Here is a 12,911-nt window from a genome sequence, read left to right as displayed (position 1 = left end):
TAGTCCCCGCACAGGTCGGCGGCCGCCTGGCCAGCCACCTCACCAAGGTTCTCCACCTGCAATGTAAAAAAAAAAAGCTTCAGATACAGAAGCATTTCCACATAGAACAATCTACCAACAGATCTACAACATTTCAGGGCATGTACAGAGGGTAGTTTCAAATCCGTGGAAAAGTAACGTGGCGAAATCAATGTATCTAAAGAGCAAATTAATGTATCATAAGCAGTCCCTCTTCGAATTCATGTTGTACAGCAGTGTAATGTTGTCGTTTTTATACGACTGTGTAGTATTTATGTTTACCAAAGGAAAACATCTTGTTTTTGCTACGTTTCTTCTTCTTCTTCTTCCGTTCCAAACACTGACCTATGACCTGGCCAATGACCAATGACACTGACCTATGACCTGGCCAATGACCTGTTCACGACTGTGTAGTATTATGTTTACCAAAGGAAAACATCTTGTTTTTGCTACGTTTCTTCTTCTTTTTCTTCCGTTCCAAACACTGACCTATGACCTGGCCAGTGACCTGATTTGTTGACGTCTCTCACCATAGTAACTGGTGTAGGGTTACATCATGTTGCAATTTTATAGTAGGGGAGATATGTACTCCTTTCCATCCATATATATGAATGTGTTTGAGTAAGAATTAACAGAGCAGACCATATGCGAAGGTAAACATCATGCATTTGCTTTGCTAATGTTACCTTTCTAGTTCAATTTTGTAACGTTATGTGTTTTGGAATCCAGGAAGAATATAGTTGCTTTTGCTGCGCTTTTGCAACTAAGGCCACAGCAAGTAATTTTTATGGATGACATCAGCGCGCGCATTAATTTTTGCCTGACTTTGGGAAAAAAACAAGAAATTTTGTTGCCTTCTGACAGTGGTCAACATGCCGAAAATGGGCAAAGATGTCTGTTGCCATGCCGGAAGGTGGATGGCAGATAACATCAAGAGAGGAGACAAGAAAAGGCTCTGATTTAATGTTTTGATGCAGTGATATGAGATGCTGGTTGTGTATATGTGATGTTCCCACTGAATCAAAACCATTTGAACAATGATTGAGTCAAAATTTTAAAATGTAGGAACATTGTTTTTTTCGGCCCGTCTTGTTTTTTTTCGCCCGCTCGCATTAGATTTGGAGTCTGCGTAGGATGTCATCCATAAAATTTACTTGCTGTGGCCTAATGGAGATCCTGATAAAGTATGAAGTACCTGTGCGCCGGTACTGATCATCAGAACGGGCCGCTGCCCCGCGTCCTCTACTGCGCTGATATAAGCCTCTTCTTCTGCCTGGGTCAGGACCTGGAGAGAACAAGAGGTTTATTGAGGTTTATTGAGGAAAAGCCCTCCTTTAGCTGCCCACCCGAGGGTGGCAGCTATTCTTCCTGGAGAGGGAACATATATATAAGACATAACAATACATCACATACAATTACATAATTTACATTACATAGTATTTTAAAAGAACAAAAGTGTGTAACATCGTATGTGCTCTACTTATTCATGTCCCTCATGTGTTTTAGTAGGCCTTGTTTGAACTTCTCATGTGATGCCACTGTTTGCAGCCCATGTGGTAGAGTTCCATGCTGCAGTAGTTCTGTATGTGAAGGCTTTTTTTAGTAAGAATAAAGTTAAGATAAAGTCACGTGCGTGAACGAAAAGTATGACATAAAAGACAACAAAATACGAAGAAATGAAAGTCATCATGAGCATTATTATCAGTGTACATTTTTGGTATGAATTCGAAATGTGTTCCTAACATCACAGTTCACCCGTGATGAAACGTCATAATGGTTGAAACCAGCACAAAAGATGCAAAAGCCGGAAGTTCTGCTTCAGTACCAAGGGCAGTCACTAGGTGTCCCCCTCCATTTGACCTTGACCTTTGTCTTCCCAAAAGCTACTAAAATACCAAATATGATTCCAATCCATCCTTCTTTATAGCTATTTTATAAGATATACTGACCATAAGTATGCCGAAACGTGACCGACAGACAGACACACAGACCAAAAACAAGACCTTCATTTTCATGGAGGAAAAACTGTTCCAGGGCTGGAAATACTGGGTGCATGTGCACCTTAGTGCACCCAAGTTTATTTAGAGCTGTGCGCCCAGTGTTTTTTCTGTGGGTGCATTTTTGTAGGTTTACGTATGTACTTACTACTTGTACTTGTACGTATGTAAGGATGTTAAATGTATACAGCATATTCTTAACATCTAAAAGTGTCAGAGAAATGATAAAATCATTGTTAATATTAATAGTACTTTTCTTAATTAAGAAACGAAACATAATTCATTTTATCTTTTATGGTGCGCCCACAAAAAAAAATTGTGCACCCAATTTTCTAGGTTGGGGGCACCAGTGCACCAAAAAATGAATTTCGAGCCCTGTGTTCTATCTGTATAGCTGTAATGTTACGATATTTACCTTGATTTTGAACTGCTTGGCCTGTTGCGCGTTGGCTGGGAGGATGCTGTCATCCAGGCGGCTGATCATGCAGACTTCCTGCGTCATGTCCTTGTACACGGCAACACCCTGGGACAGATATGAAGAGTGGGTTTAGATACACAAGAAACTGTTACTCAAACGACTGGATAGATTTTAAAAGCTGTCAACTTGACATCCAATACTTCGTTAGTGACTAACGGAATCTGTAGTTGGGCATGTATTTTTTCAACAACTATGTATTGACAAGAAGGTTTCGACTTCTTGGTATTGATAAATGGTAAATGATGTGAAGACAGATTTTAGATATCATAAAAAAAGACAAAGCTAAGACAAGGTGAACTAGAAATTTAACATTTGCAAGCAAATGCAATATGTTTACCTCAGGATGGTCTTGCCTAACGGGCCCGTTACCATTTATGCCCATACATAGTATTTGAAAATCCCGTAGCACTGGGGTCATTGACCCTCGGTCGTCGAACTCCGAATTCGAACGTTGCTCTAAAATTCGAAACGAGTTCTAAAGTTCGATTTTTGGCTTCAAATGCAACTTTTTTCACCCATTTTTTGCCAATAAAATCATTTTTTACGTCTATGTTGGCCCAAATGACCAAAGTTCAGTGTCGTATTTACCAACCTACAAGCATACTGAATTTTATTTTCGTTCAGGCTCTAATTACGAAAATATCGATGGTTTTATAAGGTGTTTGGAACGGAAGAAGAAACTGAGCAAAAACAATGGCCTGCTTTATTAAGTCGACCAGTGGGGTGCCGATTCTCATAGCTTTGCGTGTGTAAACGGGCGAAGTCGACTTGAGCGTCTCTGCGCAGTAGTCAGGCAAGACCGAGCCACCGAGTCGACTTGGGGGGAGGGTGGCACAGCGGGAGTGCCAAGTCGCTTTGTGGCCCCGTGTGTGAACAGAAATTTTTCAAGTCGACTTCGCCGAGTTAACTTAGAAATGGTGTGTGTAAAGCAGGCCTTAGTCTGGTGTGGATACGACTCAAGTCATCTTTATTAGAATGCGACTTGAGTTGAATTATTTCTCTTTACACATTGAAATTTTCGCTCAAGTCGACTAGCTCAAGTCGTCTTGACTTCTAGTCGACTTGAAAATGTTATGTCTAAAGCAGGCCAATATGTTTTCTTTCGGTAAACATAATGATAATGAGTCAGACGGCTCCTGTTGTTTGAGTACGGGGGCTAAATGGAGTGGCCCTGGAGTGGCAGGGCAGGGTGTCACGGGTTTAGTTGGTTACGTACGCTTTGGCATGGCTTTGTGATACTGATAGTCTATCAACAGGAATGCCTGTTTTCAGTATCCCGAATGCGTATTGGTGAAGAAACATTTGGGATGGCAGCTGTATTTCTTGGAAAGCGTTTACTTGTGGGGAAATAGGACAAACAATAAGTTATTTATTACCAAGTTCGGTTGTTTTGAAATATGAAAGCTTGGTCCAAGATACTATACATGTTTTCAGGCAACGCTCTGAGAAAGATAACCCACCACTGCTGTGAGTGTGAGTCATGCTGCCGTTAAACTCTTCACACAGATGCTACGAGAAGATCATCCCCTACATGACCTTGTCCCTCTCTCAAGATCAACAGCTACCGGTCGTTCACTCAGGAACAAAAACACTATCTCTATCCCCCCCCCCGGCCAGAACAAAAAGACTACAGAACTCTTTCCTTCACCTGTCAATCAGACTCTATAACCAGACTGTACAGATAGAGTCTGGCACAAGATAATGGACCTTGTAAATATCTGGGTTGTACACCTACTGTACCGTACTTTTTATAGTTGTTGTAACAGTTAAATATATAATATTTGTGACATTTTATCTTGTAAGTATCAACGCCATTCAGGCAACATTGTGTGTCATGTTTGTCTGTTATGTTTGGTATGCTAATAAAGAATTGAATGAATTCAGGCCTTTTTTCCTTCATAAAAGTTGTTGCCGGCAGAAAAGGCACCGTGGCCACGTCAAACCCCGCGCATGTCAACACCCGCGCTGACGTTTCGGCGCGTCCCTAAATACACGCACTCCTGCGTCAATGCCCGGCCTGGGTTCACTCGCGGCTGGGAGTCTGCCAAGTCCGAGCAGCTGGGACGCATCGAGGTAAAGAGAGAGTAACGAGGGTTCTATACAGCTGTGTGCTGGAGCGTTTGGGTGTGGGGCGAGGCCATTGCTCAGAAGTTTTTCCTTCTTGACGCTGCGATTTCTATTTTTTCTAAACAGAATGGCAGTAATTTTTGCTTCCCCTTTATGCTGTAGCTCCTCTGTCACGGCATTTTACTATGACAGATCTTCCGTATAGCTTTAACTAAGGCGTCACAATGCAACGGTCTCCTTCAGTCAATACTGACCAAGGTAAAATCCTAATCGATATCAGCCCCACAGCTTCGGCTATGGCTGAAAAGTCCTACACGAGAATGACAGTATCTGCCACTTAGGGCACATCTGTAAAGCCTTGGTCACAACCCGCCGTACGTGCTTTTTGTCCTTACGTTTTTTTGGGGGGTAGGCTACGTCTGCTACGTTTTTTCTGAAAACTTGGGAAGTAGTGGCGTCGACGCACGTCGATCACTCGCACGGTTGCGCAAGGTGTAAGATTGTGATCTGCACGTCATGTCTGGCCGTGAGCGGTTGCGTGCATCGTTCGTTGCGCAAGTGGTACGTGAGTTGTACGTGCTTACAACGTACGATCTCTGTGCGATTGCAACTTAACCGTAAGGAGGTCGTACTCACACGTGCTTCGTACGTAAGGCACGTACGGGGCACGCGCGTCGCCCGTACTCGCACGCACGGGTGATGAATCCGCAGACCGCACGCAGAAAAAGTTTTCCATGCAATTAAAGTTCTACGGCGTGTCTGCGTGCTCCCAAATCCGTAGGGTTCCGTACGGAGGCGGTACTCACCACGCGCGGATGCCCTGCGTTTGCCCACGTTTTTGCACGTAGACAGCACGCAGAAGCACGTACGGCGGGTTGTGACCAACGCTTTAAGGCGGCACAACACAGTTTTAGCCCTATGGGGATTTCTATAGTTAAGGACCCCAAAGTGACTCACTTCGACTCACGGAAAATCATACTAGGGTGCACAAGCAAGGTTCAGATTTTTGATATGTTTAATTTCAGGGTATAGTGTACAACATATGCGAAAAATGAGCTTAAATTTGCCGGCTAGTTTTCTTCTCATGCCCTCTTTTATTTAGCGCCACTGCGGAGGTCATGGAACTGCAGCCGACGCACAGTACTAGGCGGGACAAGTATCCAAGCGCAGATCTACGCCGACTGAACACGCACCATAATTCAACTTGTACAGTCTCAAAACTGACGTATTCCTCTAACATTTACCACAGGTTCTATCTCGATACCATGCTCAGAACAATCTCTGCACCCTTCTCTAGTATTGTGCAGCACTACTTTGTGCCCGGACTACTTTTGAACTACGGGGTTCGCCCATAAATACTGTGTTGTGCGGCCTTAAGCTGACTCAGGTCTGTTGCAGAGTTCTTCTCTTTGGATCCGCCTCACTGCAGCGCTTGTAAATATAATACGTCTGAATTAATTTTGTTCGATTAGAAGGACAGTCGTAGTTCCCGTATACTTACTTCTGTAAACTAAAATGACCACCAAAAATGGAAAGGAATCTGGCCGGGCTTACCCGCTTTGCGTCCATCAGAGCAGTCACGTGATCTGTCAGGTCATCCTCCGTGACCTCGAACGCCTCCACCTGATTGATGACGTCAACGTAGAACAGTCCCTCCTGAGGGGCGACTTCGTCCTGTCAGTCAGAGGGAGAACAGAATAAGAAGTCTGCTTTTACAGTACAGTACTTGTAAAAAGTGACGGGGGCTGGATAAACAACATTTGAGGTGGGGAAATTTCATACTGCCTTCCATACTCACTCACTCACTCACTCACTCACTCACTCACTCACTCACTCACTCACTCACTCACTCACTCACTCACTCACCCACTCACTCACTCACTCACTCACTCACTCACTCACACTGAGACAGATACACACGCAACCACACACACACACACACACACACACACACACACACACACACACACACACACACACACACACACACACACACACACACACACACACACACACACACACAAACACACACACACACACACACACACACCTACTAGTTTAACAAGTTCATTAACCAGTGGTAGCGGCATTTAGCGATAGACTTACCACAGCTCGCCTGACCCTGCCGTCCATGCCGTCAGGAGCCGGGTACTCGGGGAAGGGTCGGGGCAGGTAGGGCGGCGGCAGCCACGGCTTCGGGTACGGGCGGCCGGGTAACACGTACGCCTGGAAAAGGACAACAGCCGGAAGGCCTTAGTACTAAGTAAATCACTTTTCTGTAGGTTTCTCCTGCATGTATTTTAGACTGAAGCTGGCGTGTAACACCGAAGACCAGCACGATTCAAAATAAAGCACCTGTTACCAAGATAACCGTCTAAGCTAGACTAGCCTCTTTCAGGCTTCAGAAGCGACTGGAAAGAGAAGAAATTGGCTAAAGTAGCGACAAACTGTACTCATTTAGTGGACCAACTCCCCTGGCATGTTACTCGTATCTATTGGCTATCTTCTACTCTTTCTACCTGCTTCGGAAGGCTGGTAGAGGTTAGTCTAAACCGATAGCGAAGACAACCTACCTGAGCAGATACACTGCAGATCACAAGAAGGGAAACAGTTGCGAGCAGACCCATGCTGATTTCAGCGCCTCCGGTGTTCTCTGTAAAACAGGGTTAATCATTTTTGATACCGACTTTAACTTAAGGTAAAACTGGGCATGTGGCCGAGGATAAAGACCATCCTTTTAACTTTAGCTCTCGTCTTTTTTAAAAGCCTACCTGGCTAATTCTTATAGTTCACAGCAGAGAAAACGTCTTGTAGCTCAAACCACACGGTACAATAAGCCCATAGCATCAAAGACCACTTGATTAAACTAAAGAAAATTGAGAAAAGTGCCATAGTATCTCTGTTCACTGTAGTCTCAGAGTAAGAAACGAGTCTGACATTTAACTAGGGCATTAAGTAAAGCAAGGAGGCAAGGTTTATAAAGCGATATGTAACGTTAAACTTAAATTAGATGTTACAGAAAACCCGACAATTCAAGCAAAATTAAGTGTATAAGACATACCACTGGCAGCTGTAGTGTCCGTCCAAGTTCTGGATACAGATCTGGAATGCAGCAGTACCTGGTACACGACGTCCTTTATATCCCTGTTATTATTCTCCGGGGCTCCTGTTATTATTCACCAGCTCGCCCACAGCTGGAAAACCCCCCTGACGTATCACCAGGGAAGTTTACTAACGCGGGAACCGCTACGTGACGTCAGGATGCTGACTCAGGCAGAAACATGGCCTCCCTCTTCCGTGATGAGAGCCGGAAGTTGGGTTGTACTCTCCAAGCAGAGGTTGTGGGGGAATGATCGTTACCTTTTTATATATGGCCGTTTTTTTTTGTTCTGATCCCCACCGTCGGTGGCCGCGGAGCTTCTCTGGTTAATGGATACTGCGGCCTGGCCAATTTGATACTCTCTTTTTGCCACGGAGAGGGATTTGCTTGGAGATTATTGGGTTGGGGGAAGTTTGATGAGGGCCTGCAAGGGGGGGGGGTCCCGACAATGCTCTACGCCGGAAACTTCTCGATTCTCGATAAATTCCAAGTGGCTACAACGCATTACGTAGAATCAAAACGCCGAATACGCTCTACGCAAAAATATTAGAGCGGTCCGTCTACGCTCTACGTAGAATTAAAACGGCCGATCATTACGTAGAATTAAAACGGCCGATTACGCTCTACGGAAAAGGGCTTGCGGACCCCTTTGATCAGTTTATACTAGTCGGATGTCTAAACATGCATGAGACGGTGCAGCGTTCGCCGCTTCCTGTTATGAACAGTGTTCCGTGGGTAGATGCAACGTAAGATAAACAACGTTACCAGTTCTGTACAAGGAATTACTACATGCACTGTGTGGTTCAATGATTGAACTTCCTTGTTATATATATAATATGCAAGCAGATCTTTCGGTGGTCGCAAAAGACAGTATCAAATTGGCCAGACAGTATCCATTGACCACCCGATTGGCTAATGGACACTTCTCTGGCCAATGGATACTGCGTTGCCGCCGTATGATCTGCTTGGAGATTACCTCCTTGGTACATGCTAGCTGTAAACTTTCGTGGAGTGACATGTGTACACACTTTCAATCATTTTACACATGGGATTAGCCTGTAGCCTCTACCAGGCTTTAGGAAGAGGTTGGAAGGAGAAGAAACAAATGGGCCGATAACATGCCAGGGGTGTTGGTTCTCTAAAGGGAGTACAGCTTGCTACTCTTTTAGCGGACAACCTCTCCTGATGATGTTATCCGTTTACTGTGTGGCCAATTTCTACTCTTTCTAGCCGCCTCTGAAGCCTGTTAGAGGCTATGTTGTTCCCGAGCTTGTATTCCAAATTGCTCGCTACCCGCTAGACCAACTTCGCACATGTCAACTACTCTCCAAGCAAAGTTTTTTTACACAAAGGAATACGCGCATGCCTTCGCTATTGTACGGACGCGATCATCATCACACCAACAGTGGAACCGGTAACAGACGAAGTACGCCGCCGCCAGGCTTAGAAAAATCACAGCACTTGTACCTATCGGCTACGGTAGGGTCTGTAGCCTCTACCAGGCCTCGGGATGTGGCTGGAAAGAGTAGAAATTGACCAAAAAGAGAGAAGCTCGTAACATGCCAGAGGAGTTGGTCCGCTAGAGAGTTCCGCAAAATGTACTCTCTAGCGGACCAACTTTTATCTCTCTAACTTTGACCAATTTCTCCTTTTTCCAGCCGCTTCTGAAGCCTGGTAGAGGCTAGGTTCTGCACTAATCCTCCCAGGTACCGTCATCGCACCAACAGTGGAACCGGTAACAGAGGAAGTACGCTGCCGCCAGGCTTAGAAAAATCACCAGTACCTATCGGCTACGGTAGGTTCTGTTCTACAATCATTCAAGGTGCCGTCGTCGCACCAACAGCGGAATCGGTAACAGTGCAACTTGTACCTATCGGCTACTGTAATAAGGCCACACTGATTTAATTTTATGGATGACATCCTCTGAAGACCGTCAAACTAGTGCGCGCGGGCGAATAAAAAACATTCCGGCCCAAAATAAAAATGCTACTAAGCCACAGGAATACAAAGCTGGTATTGTAAATTCGCGGCAGTACTTAGCGACGTACATACGACAAGACGGCACATGCTGGCTTTTGCGGAATTTATGAATCGGTACTGAGTTCTTGAGTCGTGGAGCTTCGATAGCCTGGGTGCTCGGCTCCGTTTTGTCGCTAACTACCCAGGCCTAGAGCCAGGCCAGAGCCTCGGTGGACGTAATCTTTTTTTTTTTTTGAGGGCGACAGGCGAAAATCAATGCGCGCGCGGATGTCATCCATAAAATAAAGTCGGTGTGGCCTAATCCTCCCAGGTGCCGTCATCACACCAGCAGTGGAACCGGTAACAGATGAAGTACGCCGCCGCCAGGCCGAGAAAAATCACCAGCAGCGGCCAGAACAGCGCGTGGAACACCGCCCACCTGTCGCCGAAGACCACGGCACGGGAGACCTCCGCGTCGCTGGCGGGATCGTAGAAGCAGGGGAACCGCTGGCCCGCAGTCCCCCAGGACTCCTGATAGGCCAACACGTCCTCCACGTTGTCGTGAGCTGACTTGTCACACGGCCGAACGGCACACTGTGAAAAAAAGACAATTATTTCGTTAGAGGCATCCAATGCGATTTCAGGCCAGCAAAACTGGAAATACAAGTATTCTGAATAAGATAATCTTTGTGATATTGTCACATACTGCTTCACATCAGCACATTTGAGTCAATATTTCATACTTTGGGCTTTTAAAACTGCAGAAACAAGCCCCAAGATGAGTCCTTTATTTCCTGGGGGGGGGGGCTAAAAATCATCCACGGGAACTTCCAGTGACCATTTTCCGTCAGGTAAATTTTGCTCCATCAGGGTCAGAGTTGTTTCAACCCAGTATGTAGATAAATGACTAGAATATACATGTAGGCTTTGAAAAATCGGGTTTTCAAGCCCTAAAAAGTGCACTGGATGCATTTAACAAGCCATGGCTGATGACAGCATCTAAATACGTTTACAAAATATACATTTCCAGTTATCACATGTTATAGCATGTAGTTTCCAGTTATAACATGTAGGAAAGGACTATCACGAAAGTTCATCTTAACCGCGACGGGGGCTGACGTCGTCTACCAGATACCAGTGTTGACGTCACACTTCAAAGAAGCCACGTGACAAGCTTCACTCGGTCAGTCTACTGAGGAAGACCAGAGTGATTGGTCGAAAGCTCTTGGTGAGAGAACTTCTTTGTGTTGGATCAAGAGTTTTAACTTTAAACACGTAGAAAAGGAATTTTGTTTCTCCTGTGCACCCGGGACTTTTTTACCCTCGAGCGGGGGAGTGTTCTTTCATTTCTCTTTAAGAAAGTCCAACTGCATAACGTTAAATAATATACATGCATAACGTTAAATAATATACATGCATAACGTTAAATAATATACATGCATAACGTTAAATAATATACATGCATAACGTTAAATAATATACATGCATAACGTTAAATAATATACATTCAATGTTAGAACTTAGAAGGAATGTAGTACCGGTGGCGTCCGCCCAAACAAGTCCTGAGTGTTCACCAGTAGACTTCTGTGGCTTGTTGTGTTATGAGGCTTCGTTTGCCCCATTTCGGGACTTCCGCTAGTCGTACCGTTACTTCCTTTCTCGTCAGAATACAGCACGCCGATCTGTAAGCACGGAAAAGTTGACCGGCAGTTCCTGCCCAGCGGGCATTTGCAGGTCACGTCCGCGCCTAGGGTGGAGTTCGTTACCTTTGATAAAATGAAATACCTTTATTGTACATTCATGCCACGACGGGCTAGGTACAGGTCAAGACTTAACAGACACAGTTCCGAGATGTCATACCTCCATGAAATATGGGCTTGATACGTAAATTTATTCTTTATTTATGCAAATGACCTCTAGTCTAAAAGGCGTTATGAAGTTATGCTGACTACAAATATGCGGAAACACAAACACACACACACACACACACACACACACACACAGAGAGAGAGACACACCAAAAACAATACCTCCATTTTTCATGGAGGTAACAAACGTATATAAAAAAAAGTGGAGACACTATATATAGCTACTTGACTTATAATACAAAGTGTTCTAGTTACTTTGACTTTATTGGGATTCACATAGTTACTGAACTAATACAGAGTGGTCAACTCCTTCTCGCTTTTTTGTACAATGGAAAATGTGGGAACAGATCATGTTTGTGATACAGGGTTTGTCTAGACGCATAAAAAAAAACATAAATTTATCGTTACCGTGCACACGGCCTCTCGGAGGCGAAGAGCCGTCAGGGCGGGCCTGGCCACCACGACGCCAGCGACAATCAGTCCAATGGCGCCCAAGACCGGGACGAACGCTAGGGTATAGACGCAGCCTCTCTTGCAATAGCTATAGTCCCAGTCGTCAGAAGCCATGGTTACTTACAGTCTGGTAAGTCCGCTTTTGAAACTTTCGTTGACGGTTTCGGCAAACTCAGCTAGCTTCTACCAGGCTTCAGAAGCGGCTGGAGTGAGTAGAAAGTGGCCAAATAGACGGATAACATATGCCAAGGAATTTGGACCGCTACTTAAAAGGAGTAACGGTTACAGCACTAGTTTGCTGCTCCCAATGGCTAGTCTTTTACGGACTTACTCGTACACACAGCAAAGGGGAACAACCTTCGGCTGTGGCTGACACCCATAGCCTGGTATCCAGTCTGATCGTGATTGGGGGTATTGGGGTGTTTAGGCAGGTTGTGTCTTCGGGGCCTCTAAGAGCTTCCCCCGCCCAGTGCAACAGACCGTCCCGATAGGAGTGTTACGCTAATCAGAGACAGTATGATACACACCGGGAAGCTTATGTGAGGCGGGTGGGACAGAGCTCTTGCGGCCCCGACCACGAATCAGACTGGATACCAGGCTATGACACCCAAGGCAAGGGGAAGGAAGGAACAGTTAGAAGGAGAACGGAAATGGCGATGCAGTAGTCCCGTGAGTCGTGCTGACTTTAGTAACATTTCCTGCCAGGTGACGCGAAACAAACCGCTGCGGACATCGACCCCGGAAGTAAGTACTCCCCAAGCAGAGGTTGTGGGGGAATGAGCGTTACATTTTTATATATGGTAGTTTGTTGTTTTTTTTTGTCCTGACCCCCACCACCCGTCGGTGGCTGCGGACCTCCTTCTCTAGCTATTGGATACTGCCTGGCCAATTTGATACTGTCTTTTTGCCACCGAGAGGGATCTGCTTGGAGATTAGGAAGTAAGTCCCCGCTGCTTCTCCGCGACCTCGAT

General features: G+C 45.3%; 2 protein-coding genes across 3 annotated transcripts in view; both read right to left on the bottom strand.

The window, feature by feature from the left end:
- LOC109487956 overlaps nucleotides 1-7,952 on the bottom strand; it is a 9,465-nt gene extending 1,513 nt beyond the window's left edge. The window contains exons 1-6 of the mRNA XM_019792076.1: nucleotides 7,622-7,952; nucleotides 7,134-7,213; nucleotides 6,667-6,786; nucleotides 6,115-6,234; nucleotides 2,431-2,538; nucleotides 1,214-1,303 (exon numbers count right to left, since the gene is read on the bottom strand). Of these exons, the coding sequence (XP_019647635.1) occupies nucleotides 1,214-1,303; nucleotides 2,431-2,538; nucleotides 6,115-6,234; nucleotides 6,667-6,786; nucleotides 7,134-7,187 (492 nt within the window). The 5' untranslated portion in view covers nucleotides 7,188-7,213; nucleotides 7,622-7,952. The remainder of the gene's footprint in view (nucleotides 1-1,213; nucleotides 1,304-2,430; nucleotides 2,539-6,114; nucleotides 6,235-6,666; nucleotides 6,787-7,133; nucleotides 7,214-7,621) is intronic.
- Nucleotides 7,953-9,350: 1,398 nt separating this feature from the next.
- On the bottom strand, nucleotides 9,351-12,212 carry LOC109487957 (calcium-activated potassium channel subunit beta-3-like). Of its 2 annotated transcripts, XM_019792078.1 has the most exons (4): nucleotides 11,896-12,212; nucleotides 11,158-11,385; nucleotides 9,938-10,213; nucleotides 9,351-9,545 (listed from the first exon to the last, which is right to left on the bottom strand). In XM_019792078.1, exons 1-3 carry the CDS (start codon nucleotides 12,052-12,054, stop codon nucleotides 9,938-9,940), a joined length of 663 nt encoding a protein of 220 aa, XP_019647637.1. In that variant the 5' UTR covers nucleotides 12,055-12,212; the 3' UTR covers nucleotides 9,351-9,545. The 2 variants fall into 2 exon arrangements, with proteins under 2 accessions (XP_019647637.1, XP_019647636.1); XM_019792077.1 differs by lacking the exon at nucleotides 9,351-9,545 and having other exon boundaries at nucleotides 9,873-10,213.
- Nucleotides 12,213-12,911: the final 699 nt, after the last annotated feature.

Source organism: Branchiostoma belcheri, unplaced genomic scaffold (genome assembly GCF_001625305.1).
Source record: "Branchiostoma belcheri isolate BF01 breed outbred unplaced genomic scaffold, Haploidv18h27 scaffold90, whole genome shotgun sequence".
NCBI classification, from domain to species: Eukaryota; Metazoa; Chordata; class Leptocardii; order Amphioxiformes; family Branchiostomatidae; genus Branchiostoma; species Branchiostoma belcheri.
This window is presented reverse-complemented; position numbering and strand designations above follow the sequence as displayed.